The 20,302-nt window shown below is 30.5% G+C and overlaps 2 protein-coding genes across 3 annotated transcripts; one reads left to right on the top strand and one right to left on the bottom strand.

Moving 5' to 3' along the window:
- The first annotated feature begins 9,492 nt into the window (after positions 1–9,492).
- On the top strand, positions 9,493–11,387 carry LOC112706706 (putative E3 ubiquitin-protein ligase XBAT31). Its single transcript, XM_025758136.2, has 5 exons — positions 9,493–9,714; positions 9,783–9,923; positions 10,028–10,135; positions 10,212–10,464; positions 10,557–11,387. The coding sequence occupies exons 1-5, from the start codon at positions 9,515–9,517 to the stop codon at positions 10,938–10,940; spliced, it is 1,086 nt and encodes a 361-aa protein (XP_025613921.1). The 5' UTR covers positions 9,493–9,514; the 3' UTR covers positions 10,941–11,387.
- A 1,068-nt stretch (positions 11,388–12,455) lies between these two features.
- LOC112706705 (uncharacterized) lies at positions 12,456–17,790 on the bottom strand. Of its 2 annotated transcripts, XM_072200940.1 has the most exons (4): positions 17,532–17,790; positions 17,160–17,303; positions 13,853–14,367; positions 12,456–12,662 (listed from the first exon to the last, which is right to left on the bottom strand). In XM_072200940.1, the coding sequence occupies exons 1-3, from the start codon at positions 17,544–17,546 to the stop codon at positions 13,885–13,887; spliced, it is 642 nt and encodes a 213-aa protein (XP_072057041.1). In that variant the 5' UTR covers positions 17,547–17,790; the 3' UTR covers positions 12,456–12,662; positions 13,853–13,884. The 2 variants fall into 2 exon arrangements, with proteins under 2 accessions (XP_072057041.1, XP_025613920.1); XM_025758135.3 differs by lacking the exon at positions 12,456–12,662 and having other exon boundaries at positions 13,751–14,367.
- Between the last annotated feature and the right edge of the window lie 2,512 nt (positions 17,791–20,302).

Below are 20,302 nucleotides of genomic sequence, written 5' to 3'. Positions count from 1 at the left end.
ATTATCAGCCTAACGTAATTTAATAAATATATTTAATTATATATTTAATTATATAATATTATATAAATAAAAATAATTATTTTTTATATTAGCGTGAATAATAATTTAAAATAACAGATTTTATTAAAAAAATATCAAAATTAAACTCTAAATATTAACCTAAAATATGATTTGGATCCAACTGGAATTTCGCGGCAAATCGGCTCTTAAACCCCTCAAATATGACCCGCCGGAACAGCACCAGCCGCTAATGCCTTTTTGGTTTTCTGCAAGCAATTCTTCTATTTTATTTGTTACATACAATGTGGATCCATTTATGTGATTTTTACATTTTATAACAAAATTATTAATTTATTTTTGTTTAATACAACGAGTGTCGCGCTATAGATTTCTTATATATGTCGGTGCCCATTACTTTATTCATAAGAATTTCATAGCATATATGTAACTTGTAGTAGATTGTTGAGAGAGACATCTTACTTTGTATGATTTAAATTAAGAGTAAAATATTATTTTTGTCTTCAACGTTTACGATAAATCTTATTTATAATCGTTTTATTTGTATCCATAATATTTGTAAAAGTGATTCAATGTTATCCTATCGTCAATTACACATCATGTGCTTTAGCTAAAGTTCTAAAAATCTCTTTTTGAAGTTAGAATACAAATGTTTGGATCAGAATTGATAATCCACTCAGAATAATAAATCATTAAAAGTTAAAACTAATCAATGCAATATTTACCTAATTCACTTTTTTAGAGACATAAGTGAACATAAACACATATTTTGAGTACAATATTAAAATCGAATATATACAAGTGAGACCTAATTGAGAATAAATAGGTCCAAATGAGAATAATTGAAAAATACAATCTAATCAATTAGTATAATTGACGGCAGGATAACATTGAATCACTTTTATAAACATTAGAAATACAAATAGAACGATTTAAACGTTAGAGACACAAATATGACTTACCCTAAACGTAGGGGACAAAAACGATATTTTATTCTTTAAATTAATGATATAGTTAGGGGTGTATATAAAAGGGCCCCGCTACACATACAAGCAAATAACGCATACAATCCTTACAAGTTGGCCCAATTCAAGTTTAATCCACGCGCACTCCCTCCCTTTAAATGGAGCGTCAATTTCACACGCGTCACTCGAACGATTACGCTTCGAAAAAACCGCTCGTTATGGCTCACTCTTCCTCTTCTCCTTCAAAGATAACACAAATCCTCAAGTTTCGAGCAACATTCCAAACTGAAGAGACATTTGAACTCGTCGCAAATAATAGCAGAAACCATCAACAAAATATTATTCAAGGTACGTTATTGTTTTACTCATCTTGTACATTTTCCACATTTCTGTTTCTGATTTCGAAATCGAAGAACTATGTTTTACTGTTCTTCTATGTTCTTCTAGGTTTTATTGATCTTCTTGTTCTAAGAAATTGAACACATGGTGTAAATATATTTGATCCAATTATAAGTAAATTTTTTTTCCATAATTAAACTCTCTCTGGTGTATTTAAAATTTCTGATTTACAAGTACTATAATATGAAGTGGTGATCCAGATAGATTGGAACCCATATATGACGGTCTGCATAGAGATCTGCATAATACACCCAAACACAGACTATAAATACACCCGATAAAAAATTAAATTTACACCTCTGCTGCAGATTTTAACCCAACACTACCTGAAAGCCACTTGTTGTCCACAAGACCAAAATTAATTAAACTCTCTCTGGTGTATTCAAAATGTCTGATTTACAGGTACTATAATATGAAGTGGTGATCCAGATAGATTGGAACCCATATATGACGGCCTGCATAGAGATCTGCATAATACACCCAAACACAGACTATAAATACACCCGATAAAAAATTAAATTTACACCTCTGCTGCAGATTTTAACCCAACACTACCTGAAAGCCACTTGTTGTCCACAAGACCAAAATTAATTAAACTCTCTCTGGTGTATTCAAAATTTCTGATTTACAGGTACTATAATATGAAGTGGTGATCCAGATAGATTGGAACTCATATATGACGGTCTGCATAGAGATCTGCATAATACACCCAAACACAGACTATAAATACACCCGATGAAAAATTAAATTTACACCTCTGCTGCAGATTTTAACCCAACACTACCTGAAAGCCACTTGTTGTCCACAAGACCAAAATTAATTAAACTCTCTCTGGTGTATTCAAAATGTCTGATTTACAGGTACTATAATATGAAGTGGTGATCCAAATAGATTGGAACCCATATATGACGGTCTGCATAGAGATCTGCATAATACACCCAAACACAGACTATAAATACACCCGATAAAAAATTAAATTTACACCTCTGCTGCAGATTTTAACCCAACACTACCTGAAAGCCACTTGTTGTCCACAAGACCAAAATTAATTAAACTCTCTCTGGTGTATTCAAAATGTCTGATTTACAAGTATTATAATATGAAGTGGTGATCCAGATAGATTGGAACCCATATATGACGGTCTGCATAGAGATCTGCATAATACACCCAAACACAGACTATAAATACACCCGATAAAAAATTAAATTTACACCTCTGCTACAGATTTTAACCCAACACTACCTGAAAGCCACTTGTTGTCCACAAGACCAAAATTAATTAAACTCTCTCTGGTGTATTCAAAATTTCTGATTTACAGGTACTATAATATGAAGTAGTGATCCAGATAGATTGGAACCCATATATGACGGTCTGTATAGAGTTCTGCATAATACACCCAAACACAGACTATAAATACACCCGATAAAAAATTAAATTTACACCTCTGCTGCAGATTTTAACCCAACACTACCTGAAAGCCACTTGTTGTCCACAAGACCAAAATTAATTAAACTCTCTCTAGTGTATTCAAAATTTCTGATTTACAAGTACTATAATATGAAGTGGTGATCCAGATAGATTGGAACCCATATATGACGGTCTGCATAGAGATCTGCATAATACACCCAAACACAGACTATAAATACACCCGATAAAAAATTAAATTTACACCTCTGCTGCAGATTTTAACCCAACACTACCTGAAAGCCACTTGTTGTCCACAAGACCAAAATTAATTAAACTCTCTCTGGTGTATTCAAAATTTCTGATTTACAGGTACTATAATATGAAGTGGTGATCCAGATAGATTGGAACCCATATATGACGGTCTGCATAGAGTTCTGCATAATACACCCAAACACAGACTATAAATACACCCGATAAAAAATTAAATTTACACCTCTGCTGCAGATTTTAACCCAACACTACCTGAAAGCCACTTGTTGTCCACAAGACCAAAATTAATTAAACTCTCTCTAGTGTATTCAAAATTTCTGATTTACAAGTACTATAATATGAAGTGGTGATCCAGATAGATTGGAACCCATATATGACGGTCTGCATAGAGATCTGCATAATACACCCAAACACAGACTATAAATACACCCGATAAAAAATTAAATTTACACCTCTGCTGCAGATTTTAACCCAACACTACCTGAAAGCCACTTGTTGTCCACAAGACCAAAATTAATTAAACTCTCTCTGGTGTATTCAAAATGTCTGATTTACAAGTATTATAATATGAAGTGGTGATCCAGATAGATTGGAACCCATATATGACGGTCTGCATAGAGATCTGCATAATACACCCAAACACAGACTATAAATACACCCGATAAAAAATTAAATTTACACCTCTGCTACAGATTTTAACCCAACACTACCTGAAAGCCACTTGTTGTCCACAAGACCAAAATTAATTAAACTCTCTCTGGTGTATTCAAAATTTCTGATTTACAGGTACTATAATATGAAGTAGTGATCCAGATAGATTGGAACCCATATATGACGGTCTGTATAGAGTTCTGCATAATACACCCAAACACAGACTATAAATACACCCGATAAAAAATTAAATTTACACCTCTGCTGCAGATTTTAACCCAACACTACCTGAAAGCCACTTGTTGTCCACAAGACCAAAATTAATTAAACTCTCTCTAGTGTATTCAAAATTTCTGATTTACAAGTACTATAATATGAAGTGGTGATCCAGATAGATTGGAACCCATATATGACGGTCTGCATAGAGATCTGCATAATACACCCAAACACAGACTATAAATACACCCGATAAAAAATTAAATTTACACCTCTGCTGCAGATTTTAACCCAACACTACCTGAAAGCCACTTGTTGTCCACAAGACCAAAATTAATTAAACTCTCTCTGGTGTATTCAAAATTTCTGATTTACAGGTACTATAATATGAAGTGGTGATCCAGATAGATTGGAACCCATATATGACGGTCTGCATAGAGTTCTGCATAATACACCCAAACACAGACTATAAATACACCCGATAAAAAATTAAATTTACACCTCTGCTGCAGATTTTAACCCAACACTACCTGAAAGCCACTTGTTGTCCACAAGACCAAAATTAATTAAACTCTCTCTAGTGTATTCAAAATTTCTGATTTACAAGTACTATAATATGAAGTGGTGATCCAGATAGATTGGAACCCATATATGACGGTCTGCATAGAGTTCTGCATAATACACCCAAACACAGACTATAAATACACCCGATAAAAAATTAAATTTATACCCCTGCTGCAGATTTTAACCCAACACTACCTGAAAGCCACTTGTTGTCCACAAGACCAAAATTAATTAAACTCTCTCTGGTGTATTCAAAATTTCTAATTTACAGGTACTATAATATGAAGTGGTGATCAGATAGATTGAAATCCATATATGACGGTCTGCATAGAGATCTGCATAATACACCCAAACACAGACTATAAATACACCTGATAAAAAATTAAATTTACACCTCTGCTGCAGATTTTAACCCAACACTACATGAAAGCCACTTGTTGTCCACAAGACCAAAGTTTAGCAGAAAATCATTCCAATTCCTATCAAATGAGTCTTTGCTATGAGAGTTTCATTTTTCTTCTCTGCTACATGTAATCAATTGATTCTTAATTTCGTTTTCCTTTCTATTTGTGCTCCGAACTCTTGTAGAAAAACCTGCAACCTTGGTATAGTTCCTGTAAAATTTTCCAGCATCTTCAAGGGTGGTAAAGGTGATTCCAACCTTCGGAACAAACTGGTCATCAACAACAGAGAGGTTGCAGAATACACCATGTCAAAAACTATAAATACACCATGTCAAAACGAAGCTGGAGTTACAGAGAGAAAAACTAACTTCAATGACGAAGAACAAACCAATGAGAAAGGAGAGGAAAAGAACGATCAAAAAACCAGGGGAAGACGCGCGAGAAGAAGAACGATGAAATTTGAAAAGAAAGAAAACAAAGAAGGAAACAAATCTTTTAAATTTGGTAGTTATACAAACGCGGGATCTTTGTATAGCGCGTGTAAGTGACGTAGGAGTTGCAGCGCGTTTTAGTGGATTAGGCGTTAATGAACTTGTAATAGTTACAAGCCCTAATCGCTTGTATACTAAGCTTTTCTCTATATAAAATTTATATATTACTTAAGTTTTATTTGATCAAATTAAAAATAATGTTCAATGATCATAAGTAACAATAATTGTATTTGTTAAAATAATTTTAAAATTTAAAAATATTATAATTGATATGAATATAAAATTTAAATTTAAAAATTAGTTGACGTAAAAGATTATATTAGACTTTTTAATTTTGATAAATATAAACAATAAATTGTTGTATATACAAAGTAGAATTTAAACCTTTGACACTTATTTAAGTAGATGAGTGAACTGATCTTCCGACAGGCCAAGAACTAATCCGTCGCGGTACTGAGCTCCATTTAAGGGTTTGCCGCTGGCCGATGGGTTACTGCATGCACAAGGCGGGAATCGAACCCCGACACTTGCTTAAGCGGACTAGTGAGCTAACCACTAGACCAACCCAACTTGGTTTATGACTTTTTTAATTTATCAAATATAAAATGAAGAGTTTGTAGTTGTACTTTTAAAAAAAACACAAAACATTTTTTCAAAAATTTTTAGCTAACCAAAGCTCAGTATGAACGGATCAATTTGGTATTAAATTAGGCCTAGACCCATATCCTTTTATATTTATATTGTTGTGTATTGCACTTTTATTTTTAACTATTGGGCCTCGTATTCGTTGATATGTTGCTTAGTAAAGCAAATCGTTGGTATATATAGTACTAAATTGAATAACCATGAAATGGGCTTAAAACTACTAGTTCAGCTTTTATGTACCTGTCCATTGGGCTCTCAAAAGTATACAAAACATGGATTTGGTGTCTCAAAAAAACTATGGCCCGAAACCATCCCGAATCATCCCAAGTCAATTGATCACAAGGTTATTTAGAAAAGTATGCTTTTGACTTTTTGTTGTTGGTTTTGGCCATTACCAAAGACTAAAGTTGCAATGACAAAAAAAAAAAAAGAAAAAACATCGGTTGCTTTCATTCCCTTAACTTGTCTCGGCTGTAGATATTTTTCACTTAAATTTCGTTTTCATAAACAGTTTAATTAAGTTTTTTTTTTAAATAATAATAAATATTTATATTAAAAATAATTTATAAATAAATTATTTTATATTTAATTTTTTACTCATAAAAATATTTATTTTAAAAAAAATTGATAAAAATTTGTTTATTATAAAAAAAGTGTTGTGATAAGAATGGGACGTGGATGCCCATTCCTATGAGAAGCTAACATTCTCAAGATAGATTGTAATTAATAATGTTGAAGAAAGTTAGACTTTCACAAGTATAAATATAAGGCTTGATCAGAAGCCATTTACACAACAATAACAACAGAACAAAAATATTATTCTTCCTTCCTTTTCATACAAATAAATCAATCCTCTTTTATGTTGCAATCAAATACCCTTCTCCTTATATTACTATTACAATTCTTTCTCTTCTTTTATTTTATAAGTATTTTAAATTCTATTTTCTATTACTCTTTACATATAATATTAATAGCAATATTAACCATCTTTATTATATTGAGATAGTATCAAATGCAAATCTCTCTCTCTTTATTTTTAATACTTTTTCTTATCTTTGTATATATATACACAATACAACATATAATATTATTATATATATATAAAAATTATTGAGCTAATTATATTAATAATAGAGTCTTCTATTTATACATCTTTATTTTATATATCCTTTATTTTACAACAAAAAGTCATTTTTTAAACCTTTTTGTAAACACTTAAATAATTTTTAAAAAAATTACAATTTAATTTTAAAAATTATCCCAAATATTAATACTATAATTTTTTATAAGTTAAAAATTAAAAAAATTACTTATAAACCTATCTAAATTAACTCTTAATTTTTAGAAATATTGTTATTTCTAAGTCCAACAAATAATAAACAAAAAAATATTAAAGTCAAGAAGAAAAAACATACATACAAAGCCATATAAAGCCCTTAGCATAAATTTAAGACCATGTAATTCAAAAGAGTTGAGATTTTCCCTTAGCATAAATATTCAATATTGATACTTGTTCTCCATGTCCTCCTAAAATACCATACCTTTTTTTTTCACTCATTTTATTAATTTTAAACCATCTTCCTTAATCTTAAGCAAAGACAAAAAAAAAAAGAGAAAGAAGAGAGTTTACTGGGCCCAAAAAAGGGGTGGTGCGTGCATTACCATTATTATATTTATTCCCGCTCCTACTAGTGGTCCAGCAGTAATTAGTGACAGTGACCAATATATGATCGTGATGAAGCACACAAACACAGTGAGCGTGACTCTATTTTTTATCTTTGCTAGAGACTGTCCGTATAAATATTAAATAGCTATAGCCTATAGATATATTCCTATTCCTATGGTACAACAGTTCTGATTCTTTGGCCAAACCTATGTTATTGTAAAAATTCGAAGAAGCTTGGTGATCACAACAGAAACATGCGTAGATCTATCAGATATGCGTATGAAACGATATTTATGATTTTTCTCATAAGAGAAAAGTGTATATAATCTTTTGATGACAACGTAGACATTTTTTCATTTTCAGTAATTTTTTCCTCCTTAATCAACCAAACAAATTGATTTAAACGGTGTGAGTTTGGAGATTACTTGTCAAAGCTTGTTCCTTGATGAGGATATTTGGTTTCAACGGGGCTAATTCTTGAAGCAACTGCTTTCCTGTAATAGAAGAAAGGCCTAAACGAATAAAGTTAAAAGTTCATCCAAAGGTGAAAAAAATGTTAGTACCTATATATGTGCCAGTTTAATTATCATTAGACTCTAAGCAACCACAATTTCATCTTTTAAAGGCCTTTCAACTTATTAGCTTTACGCTTCGGAGCCAATGTAATATAAACAAAAACAAGAGTAACAAGATTTGATGCCATTGCCATGTGGGAATTTAAAATAAGCGTGCATATATGGTTTTGTTAAAAAAATTAGTAATTAACTAATTATACTTAGAATATATGCTTGCTAAGACTAAGAGTATCGCATCCATTTTTCGGTATTTCATGGGAGTCTAATATGTTGACTATAATAATATATTCATATATATTATGGCACACGACACCTTAACATGTTTCTATATGAATGAAAATGCAAAGTATATAAGAGGACCAATCAGGGCCATCCAAATTGGGAACACGTAGAAACTAACTTGGAAACTTAAATTTTAGTCATTGTGACCCTTTTTTACATGCTTACTCGTTAATAAAATATAATTACAGCCTATGATGTAGTATAATATGTAATTATATAATAGCACGGACTTTAGAACTAAATAAATGGATGACACACAGTTTAGCGTGTCTAAATAATGTAATCCACTTGAGAGACAGCACCTTAAATTAAATAATTAAGAAAAACACACATCATTTGTATTCACATGTAGGATTTATAACAATACAGTTTGAAAATGGAACATCAACAATGGCACCCAGAGCAGCATGCTGTATCAATTATTGGCAAGATTTATATGATTTTGTGACATAAACTAGATCGGATTCGGATGGCATGAGTTAACGTAGCAGCAACATTTAACTTGTTATTAGTCAAATCTAAGTTAGGCCGCATTCTCACTTTAAGAGTTTTCGTTCCTCATTATATGGGGGGTGTATCACTCTACCTTACTATAACAACGTTTATCCGTACTAATTGACCTGTTTAACCATAAACGGTATGTTGCTACCCTTGGGTTAAGGTATATTGCCATTATTTATTTGACACATTATATCATTATTATTTTATTGTTTTTCTATTATTATTATTATTATTATTATTATTATTATTATTATTATTATTATTATTATTATTATTATTATTAAGTTTTTATAATATAATTAGATAGAGATGAAAATTGGAACATAGGGTAACTCTCTTCCTATAGTTTTTGTTACTAACTAGTTTTTGTTATATTATAAAATATTTTAATAACTATTTTTAATATTAATATAAGAATAAAATAACAAATAAACTCTACGATGTACTCATAATTACGATAATGTCTGTAAATCAATCTTTCCATTTTCAACTCTCCTCTTTTTCTGTTTCTATTTCTCACTCTTGCAATAATCTTCAGGTTTTGATGTTCGATTCTATTTACGGAAGAACATGCTTGCATTATTCAGCTTATTACGGCCATTCTTCTTGCCTTAAGGCAATTCTTTCTGCTGCTCAATCTAGTCCTGTCGCTGCTTCTTGGTTAGTTACTCCTCTTTCTCTTTCACCATCATCACTCGTTCAAAATTAATTGGTTAATTTTGTTGCAGGGGATTTTCTCGGTTTGTAAATATCAGAGATGGCAAAGGTGCAACGCCATTACACTTGGCAGCTCGCCAAAGAAGGCCGGACTGCGTGCGTGTTCTGTTAGACAGTGGAGCTCTTGTTTGTGCTTCAACAGGTGGATATGGGTAATGAAACTAATCTCTTCTGTTCTGTTCTGTTCTGTTTGATATTGTTATTTAGATAAATGAATGAACGAGTTGGTGGTGTATGTTTTCACTTTAATTTGCAGATGTCCAGGGAGCACTCCCCTACATGTTGCGGCCAGAGGAGGATCTCTGGATTGCATTCGCGAGCTCTTAGCTTGGGGCGCCGATCGTCTACAGCGCGACGCATCCGGGTATTGTCTTGTTCTGTTTCAGTGCATTGAACCATTCACATATCCATGGATTTATGTTGATTGTTTATGCGTGCAGGAGAATACCGTATGTGGTTGCTATGAAGCACAAGCATGGGGCATGTGCATCACTGCTGAATCCCTCGTCTGCAGAGCCCCTTGTTTGGCCCTCTCCATTAAAGTTCATCAGCGAACTTAATCAAGAAGCCAAGGCCTTATTAGAGCAGGCCTTGAAGGATGCAAACAGAGAGAGGGAGAAAAATATATTATTGAAGCCTACCACCTACTCTCTCCCATCTCCATCCCATTCTGATGATGATAATATCTCTCAGGTTATTCAATTCAATTCAATTCAATTCGATTGATTCCACTCACTCTGCATCTATCTCTCAAATTGGATTTAACAAGATATTATTTGTTTCAGGTTAGCGAATCAGCATTATGCTGCATTTGCTTTGAGCAAGAATGCACAATTGAAGTCCAGAACTGTGGGCACCAGATGTGTGCACAATGCACATTAGCCCTATGTTGCCACAACAAACCAAACCCTGCCACGGCTGCCCTTATGCCGCCGGTTTGTCCCTTCTGTCGAAGCGCCATAGCCAGGCTGGTGGCCGTGAAGGTGGAAGCTCAGGAGGAAGTGGATCAAGACACCAATAATGGTTCCAAGCTAAGCAAGTCATCAAGGAAAACAAGAAACACAAATGAGGGCGGCAGTAGCAGCTTCAAAGGCCTATCATTCGCCAAGTTGGGTAGCCGCAGCTCTGGAAGGATTGCTGCTGATGATGAATGGATTCACAAAGACTGAATGCAATGCTTCCATAATTGGCAACATGGATCAAAAAGAAAAGGTTACTAGCTATATATATGTGCTTCACCAGCAAGGCATGATCAAAGAATATTATGTAATTTTGGGAAATAAGCAAAGTCAGTGGAAGTAAGTGCAAGTGAAGTGAAGTTTGCGGTAGGTACCAAAAACAAGACCAGGATGTCATGTTCTACTAGCTAGCTACGATTGTTGTTCTAATTATTGTTACTTGAGATTGAAGAAGCATCACTTGGGTCGATGATTTTGAGAGTATAGTCCTCATTCAATCAAATTTTATTATACGTTAAACAGGTAAAGTGGACGGGAATTGGATTTCTCTTCCAATAATAAATATTTTATTATGGAAACTGTGTATTTGGTATTTCTTTGTAACCATGTGAAATGAGCAATAAAATATGAATACGAAAGTGAAGTACTTACTCATCAGAGTGTCATGTGATCATGTCTCTACGTTCTTATTAATAATTAGTAGTAATAATACATACATAATTTGTGCACTTGTTAGATGATGTTACATAGTGTTGACACGTGGATTTTGGAATTGTATGTGATATAATAATGGTTGATAACTTGATATCATTGATTCAGAATCAGATAGAGGGACAGCAGGGACAAACAGGAACGATGATTGATTGATGAAATGCCAAGAGTTACAGTGTAGGTGTCACTTGCTCAATTACGCCACACTGATGCAAACGCTGTGTTTGACTTGATGATGAACTTCCAACTTCCAAGTTCCAATCTCCAATCATAGTGAATAATATAAATAAAAAATACTAACGGTCCATGCTCCATGCTGATCTTAATATTTACAGTTTCAAAAGCAGAAGCAAGAAACTCATTAGAAAATAATGTGTATGCGTTGACATTATATGGTTTCTTTAATTCGTCATTTATATTTTTACAAGTTGCATTGTAGTAACTAATTTGCAAGATATGAGTATTATTGGTGTCTGCCGACAAGTTGGATGCAAAAATATCTGAAAGAATAGGTCATATTCAAGTACGTCACATGGGACTTGGTCCTTTTGTTTATACAAAATGGAAACAATTATGAAACTCGTAACCTTCGTTTTGGATCCAAGCCAAGTGGCTGCAGATTCACATGAATCTGGATAACAACAATGACACATTTTTTAATTTTTATTTTATATTCAGGACTCTATGCCACATATATAAACTTCTCTAATCGATATGGTTTCTAATGAGATGACTAATCGCAGACGTACCCTGTTTCACTTTTGTATTTTGTCCATTTTAGGTTGGGTTGGGCCAATAGATTATATATCCCCAAGTTTTAAGTAATCACTAAGCATAATTAATTCAAGAATAAGAACCAGTGTAGGAAGAAAATGTCAACGGCTCTTACCTAACTTAATAATCTGATAGACATTACTATTATTATTTTTCTATTTTAAGCTGCAGTTGCTAGACAATATTATTATTATGATGAACAACGTAAGTGTAAAGTGTAAACTTGTAAACAAAAAATGGTAAATGTTAATTATTTAGTATTTACAACAAAAGAAGTTTTCATCAAATACCAGAATCACGTGTAGAGAGAAACTTTCGTGATGAAATACTTAACTAACTGGGCAACAACCCAACAACCAATAAATAATTCCATGTCAATAATGTACATAAAAATATGTAACCAAATTGGTATGTGGCAATGACCATTGACTCTTCACCAATAACGTACTGCATAAAACAAAAACGTATGTTTTAAGAAATAATTCACTTTTGAGATATATTTTAAAAAAATTGTCAATCTAGAATATATAACTGTAGATTGTTATTGAACCTCCAAGGTGTGTGATTTTCTCCCTAAGTAGGGGTCATTTTAGTTAATTAGTTGAACAATTCTGTCAAATATCTGTAGTGGTCCAATCCGGAGAAAACAACCAAGTGTCAATTATTTAAGTTCTACTTCATTATCCACTAACTCACCAAATAATTGATGCATGCTCAAGCTAGCCAAAATCGATTTTGCTTTCTTGTGATTCTTAATTGGTTCCTTTTTTGTTTCTTTCTGTGCAGATATGTGTAAGAAATCAATGTTTAAATCAATTAATATCAGTTAAATTTTTTCTTCAATGTTAAAATTGCATTTTTAACTCTCATTTGTTTGAAAGCTTTAAAATCTAAGGTGTAAAATTTATTATTTAAGATTTAAAGTTTAGCATAGTTGAAGGTGGCAACAGTGGGAAGGTGGCCGGTGGCAGCGGTCAGCGGCCGACGACAAGAGATGAAGTAGTTGTGATGATGTTAAGAGTGGTATTGGAAGAGAAAAAAACCGTGAAAATAGAAATTATGAATATAAAATAAAAAAAGATGAAGTATTTGTTTTTCTAAAATTTGTGATAATTTTAAAAATATTTTTAAATTTTATTTTGTTTCAATTTTGTCTTGGAAGGTTTTCGATTTTTATCAAATGTATATTTTAAGCTAAATTTTCAAAAAATGTAAGATTAATTCAGTAATAATGTATGACAACTATTTTTACCTTGCTTTGATTGAAAGTTGTTCTTGCGAAATTATTGCTGAATTCATTATAAATTTTTTTAAAAATTAGTCATTTGGAATATATTTAATGAAATCGAAAACTTTTTAGACAAAATTAAAACTAAATAAAAATTAAAAATATTTTTAAAATTTTTACCAAAATATATTTTACCCATAAAAAAATTGACCTAAATTAATCATTAAAAGTTAGTTTCATAGTTAGACTTGGACTTATAATCCTAAGATTTGACACGCACAATTATTTTATGATAAAAGAATTGAGGTAGTTAAAAGATAAGAGTTCTCGTTATTGAATTGAATTTTAATGCTTAATTAAGATTTGATCACCCATATATATAGGGTAAAAAAATTAAATAAAAAAAAACCTGCATATATTGGTTCATGGTAGAGTGAAGAGTTAGGCCAAGCTTGGGCCACAAACGCATGAAAAGAGCTCCAAAAGTGATGTACGAAACCGTTTCTTCTTCTTGTTGTTGTTGTTGTTGTTGGTCGGAGGTGGAGCAATGGTGCCATTAACAAATAATGAATTTGGCTCTGCAATATGAATGGTTTCAGCCAATGCAACCTCATCATCAGGTCCATAATAAATAATAGGCTTATTACTTGTTCTTTCCACGGCAAGATATTCACCAAGAGATGGACCATCATTATTTGAATTGTTATTATTATTATTCTTAGTATTTCTTGTCCTTGATGATGAGCTTGGACACAATAACCGTGAGATCATGAAACTGAACCTGTTGTTGTTCTGCTTCTTGATCTTGTTCAAGCCTTGTTCTGTTTTATTATTAGGTGCTCTTCTAGAAAGCTCTGATATTGTGGACACACCCATAAGGCTCCCAAGTGTGGTACTATTGTCCACGTAAAACGACCCTGTTGACTGATTCATATATTTCAAGGGACACAAATTAAAACGCAGATTTAGTATTTGATATGGATTAATTAATTAATTAGTTCTCAAGGCAAGAGAAAGAGTAAAGCCTTTAAAATCACTAGAAGATGTATATAGATAAAATATGAACGTATCACGGAGATTGCCCACCTAATTGGTACCTATAAGATCGTAGTTGATAAAGTTTCAATAGATCTGTGATATTGTAAGATCACCCAAACACAATCATTCACTAACTAATAAAGGAATAAAAATCTTACGTAGGAATGTCCAAATTTCATACAAAAGTGTAATAAACAACAGATGCTACAAGTCAAAACTTAACAAACAATAAAACCCCTTTGGGAAAAACAACAAGACTAATTAAGTGTACAAACGAACTGCGACAAATGAAATAACATGCAGTGCAGTGTCCAAGGCTATACTCATGAATCGTAACTAACTTCCCAAATTAAGACTAAACCGGAAACTTGCATACCCATTTTCCAATTTCCATTTCTTTCACAAAAATACTTGGGAAAATTAATCTTAAAAGACTGATGGCGAGATTTAATTATTAAAAGAGATTCGCTTTTATCAAAATTATTAAGAAAGATTAATTAATAAAATATTAAAAAACAAATTTTTTATTTAAAAAATATGTTCTATTTTTTTATTTATTTCTCTCTTAAAAATATATTTTTTTAATTGAATCTTTTTTTTCATCCTCCTCATTCGTCTTTTTTAACTATGTCTTTATATGCATCAAATCAATTTTTGAGTCTTACTTAATTTTTTATTTAAATTTTATTATAAATAATTTTGTTATTTTACTTTATACCTTTATTTTAATACACTGTCAAATCCAACATGACAACAACACAATAAGTGCTAGAATTTGGTTGAATTAGTCCCACATTGCTTAGGATAGCAAATGGAGTGAGTGGTCTAGGCTATAAATATGAGGCTAAGTTCTCCGTATTTTTTGCACCAATTAGAAACACTTAAAGTTTGTATCTGACTTTTCTTTTTCTCTATACCTTTTGATTAGAGAGTGTTGTGAGGTGTAGTTAAATATTTGCTTTGAGAGTATGGGTATACTGGGGTGCCGGTGTTAGAGAGAAAGAAGAAAGAGAATATATATTTTTATTTTATTTTAATTTTAATATTTTTTATAAATAATAAAAAAACTCAAATCAATTATAATACTTTAATTTTGTAAAGTTTTTATATCGGTCGTCATTTTTAAATTTTATGATCAAATTCAATTTCACAAAGTTAATAATGAAGAGAAAATTCACATTATTTAACAACAATATTAAAATTTACTCCTTACAAAAAGAAACGACAAAATTAACTTGAAAATATGTATAAATAATTATAACAACGAAATAATAATAATAATAATAATAATAATAATAATAATAATAATAATAATAATAATATATTTCATATTTATAATAAAGTGAGTTATGTTTACATATGTGTTCTAAGTTTCAAAAAAATTAATAAAAACAATTTTTTTTTTCATTATTCTTATATTGTTGCTATATTGGGTTTTGAGAGTGTAGTGAAATAATAAAATTATTTACTAATAGTAAATTGGTAGATTACAGTAATAATTTTTTGTTATAGAAAAAAGTGTATTAATAAAGATTTGAATATAATAGATAATTAAAAAATATATTTATAAAAAAATAAATAAATAATAACTTAAAAATATATTTATTTTTAAAAAATTGATTTTTTAAATATTATAGAAATTAATTTTTTTAATAATTTTAATATTAAATTTTTCCCAAATAAAGTAATAATCTTTTAGAGTAATTTTTCCAAAATACTTTTAGTAAATATCACCCCCTAGCAGTGCACTCGTGCTTCTTTTCTTAACTTGAACTCTAGAAGTATAGACATTTCGGACTTATTTTTAAATACTTTTTATTTTTAATTAAATAATTCTTAATTTTTTATTTATTGTATTATAAATCAATAATTTAAATTTAAAATTTATGATTTAATGTTTTAAAATTTAAAGTTTAAAATTAACATTTTTTTTGTTTTTTTTTTCTTAATAATAAATTATATTTTAAAGTGTGTTTCACGCTTTACTTTTTCAAAGCGCACTACCTCATTTACTTTTGCTGTTAACCTGTTATCCATACTTTATTTTTTATATGAGTATTATTTAAAAATTAAAATGGAATTTGTTAAAGAATATCTCTTAAAATGAAAAAAATATCGGTATATTTTTTGAAAATAAAATTATTTGATATAATTATAGATAGTAAATTTTATAGATAAAAAATCAAAACATAAAATATATATTGAACACCTGTTAATTTTCTAACCAACATACAAAATACGTATTAGATATATTTTTTATACATCTACAATAATATAATATACTTTAAATATCAATATTCGACTAAAATATCATTTTCCTCTCTATATTAAAAAATAATTTCTGCCAAGTTGATTTAATTTGCTTATTTTCTAAGTTGTCAAGTTTTCCTCGAAGTTAGCTCTCCTCATCTCCTCAGTAATTAGGCACAGACATTTAAGTATGTAGCACAACTTTTTATTTGTCCAAAAAAATGATGAATTTCAAGGCAATTCCAATATAAATAAGAGCAATGAGAGAAGCATGCAGGACAAATTAAAAGAAGACAAAAAATGGCACTATATTCTATTCTAGTCTCATCACTTTAGTAGGCACATGCAGTAACTGAAACATGCTCATTGGAATTGCCATCATTAACCCGAGATTAAAAATAAGATAAAATTGAGTGAGTAGTGGTGACCTCAGTGTCCAAATCAGATGAAGAATTATTATCTGTAGTAGAAGAAGAAGTGAGTAAAGTGTTGAATGATATTGACCCTGAATTGTTACCACTTCTTGCATTATTCAGTGGTTGCAATAACCCCAATGGCCACCCCTCAATATCCTACCATACAAACATCAAAATCAAATCAATTGTGTTCAGAGAAATAATTAATGTCCATTTTTGGTAGCAGACAATGGATAATGAAAACGAATCTCATCAATGCATATCAAATAAATAAAATTGTTGACCCACATCCTCGGAAATCATTACAATATAATAGATATATAATTCATGAGGATAGTTCCAAAAACAAGAACAAGCTAATGGGTTATTAAATTTAAAATGTACCTGTTGATGAGCCATGTTTGCAATATTTTGGGAGCAAAGGCCAAGCTCAGATGTTAGACAAGACTGAAGGATTCGTCATTGTTTCAGTTTGCTCTGTAACACTCTGATTATTTGAAATCTATAGCAAGAGGCAAGAGCTGTGAAAGAAAGAATGCTATGGTGAAATGAAATCTGAGTTTGATAAGAACAAGAGAGAGGCATAGCAACAAAGAAGAATAATGAGTGGCAGAATGTTGATCATTTGCAAGAACCCATCTTCTCTGCTTTTTCTTTTCCACTGTTCACCATAAATGGAACCATACTTATTGTGTCCGTATACTAAAGTGTCCCTAGAATAAAGATAAAAATGAAAATTATACTTCTAAGTTCTAATCAAATTCTGAAAATTATTCTTTTATTATATATTCTTGCATGATAAATTTAATTATGGTGTATACATATTTTAGACATAAGAATAAGCTTTGTTTACATATTTTTTTTACCCTTATACTGTTATACAGTAGTATAAAGTTAGAGACATAATTTCATCATTTTAAAGTACATTTAATAGGTGCTTTAAAAGGTTATTTTTATCCAGATTTTATTAGAAATCAATAATTAATCCTAATTTTTTATACCATGATAAAAATAATTGAATACAAGTATATTTATTTGTGGGAATCAATAATTAATCTCTATTTTTTGGATACAAACAAATATCACATAGGTATTTTAATGAAATTAGAATTTATTTTGCATAAAATAACACTTATGGATCTATTAATAGAATATGGAATATATTCAGCTAAGTTAGCATCAAGGCACACGCGAATCTCCCCCAATAACACATCACTCTGATCTTAGAAGCACATAAGTTTGGACTCAACTTGATGAGTCTTAGTCTTTTTTATTGCATTGACAATGTCAATGCGACTATAAATTTTAGTTCTATCAGAGATTATTTCAACATTCTTGAATACGCTTTGAATGTCTAAAATATATGTAATAGATACAACCTTTTTAAAATATTCAGATTGATTAAACCTTTTAAGATTACATGTTCTATGTTTTTCCCATTCGTCTATTCATAACTCCGTATTCATTTTTTGCTTGTATTAAACTTGGCCAATAATAATTTAATTCATCTTTTAATGTATCTATCTACGAGAATAAATTATAAAAATAAATAACAATTAATTTATTATATAACAAGATAAATAAAAATAGATAAAATTAAAGTATAATTAATTAACTCATCGAACTTGACTTAAAATGATCCGCCGGCTTTTGAGCACAATATTTTTCTACCTTCAATCATTTTAAAGTACCCTCTATTTGATGTATAAGACTCTAATTATGCCAAGTTAAAGGGGCCAAGGATGAAAAGGTCTATTTGCAATTATGAATGATGCAAATAGAGTGAGGAGTTGATGAGCAAGGATCATATAGAAGAAAGTGTTTGAGGCAAAAGGATAACATTATTTTGATTTTGTGTTAGAGGACAATCACAAGAATATAAATAAAAAAACATATCCATATAGAGTAGACACTTTTTTTTAAGAAAAAGCTTGGTTGATGGTCTCAAAGTCCGGTAGGTGTTTCACAAATCAATACACACTTTATTCAATTTGCAGAGAATCTTAATTATTTTCTCCAGTTTATCGAATTGCCTATTCAACCAATATTACTCAAAGTGTTCCCTTTTGCTTCCTTATGCATGTCAATATATACATTTATTCATATTTTTATTTATTTATTCAGACAAAAGTGCAAATAATAGTCAATTAGTTATCTTTCTTCGCTGGAAAATAATATTGTGGAGTCATGTCATTTAGATACTCCATCAAAGCACGTATATTTCAAAAGACAACTATGCAACAACAACTATGATTTTTCTCATGGTTAAGTATAGCTTTTTATTATTTTTTATTTATGAATTACATTATTAATTATTGCATATTTTTACTTATTTTTTTATTTTATAATTCAAAAACCATTATAATTATTTCAATACGAATACAAAAATTGAAAGTAAATAAAGAATGAAAGAGCATTACATAAATTTACAAATATGTATTTGATACTAAAAAATTATTGCATAATTATGTTTTGTGTGTGTGTTATAAAAACTTGGACAAAGACATATATAGGCCCAAAATCCAAGTAGTTCATACCCCAACTTATGTATGGGCTTTGATCTTTCTTAATTCTTTTCTCGTTTGAGTTTTTTTTTCTTTACAAAATGTTTTGATTCGAGATAGGCCTCCATATTTTGGGTTCAATAAAACTTGATAAGCCTCTACTCACCCATTTCTTTTGTCTACTTTCATTTGTGGTTATGACTTATGAGTCCCATTTCCTCTTAGGTCATCACATAAGATTCAATTATACATATCTAGTTTCACAAGACAAAGAAAAAGAAACCTCCGACGTGTTGTGTATAAACATATGATTCATGAATGTATGACTTTGTTGATGCAAAGTAAAGTAATAAATGTGAGCTTGCCCAAAGTGAGAAAATAAGAAGGTTCAAATTGAGGTATATTACTTGAACACATAAAATCAATAAGTTACATGGTGTAATGAGTTATAACATTTCGAAAGAATTATGATACCTATTGTGATGATATAGTTGAAACTCTTGTAAATCACTTTTTCAAGTGTTGACGTGGGATTCTTTTTAATATTGAGTTCCACCAACTCATAATATGACACCTCTTTAACGATTCTACTGTGGAGTATTTTTTTTAGTGGCACTTATTCGATTTTCTGTCAGTTAGAGTTATTTGCAA

Source organism: Arachis hypogaea, chromosome 8 (assembly GCF_003086295.3).
Source record: "Arachis hypogaea cultivar Tifrunner chromosome 8, arahy.Tifrunner.gnm2.J5K5, whole genome shotgun sequence".
Lineage (NCBI taxonomy): Eukaryota > Viridiplantae > Streptophyta > Magnoliopsida > Fabales > Fabaceae > Arachis > Arachis hypogaea.
The sequence above is the reverse complement of the archived record's forward strand: the minus strand, read 5'-3'. Positions and strand labels throughout refer to the sequence as shown.

What these genes read in the sequence shown, in the direction of transcription:
- LOC112706706 (XM_025758136.2), top strand. Translation starts at nt 9,515, where the DNA reads ATGTCTGTAAATCAATCTTTCCATTTTCAACTCTCCTCTTTTTCTGTT. An exon ending in AGTCCTGTCGCTGCTTCTTG is followed by an intron (nt 9,715 to 9,782) that starts GTTAGTTACTCC and finishes ATTTTGTTGCAG; the next exon opens with GGGATTTTCTCGGTTTGTAA. An exon ending in CTACAGCGCGACGCATCCGG is followed by an intron (nt 10,136 to 10,211) that starts GTATTGTCTTGT and finishes TTATGCGTGCAG; the next exon opens with GAGAATACCGTATGTGGTTG.
- LOC112706705 (XM_072200940.1), bottom strand. An exon ending in CATCTGATTTGGACACTGAG is followed by an intron (nt 14,368 to 17,159) that starts GTCACCACTACT and finishes TATATGAATCAG; the next exon opens with TCAACAGGGTCGTTTTACGT.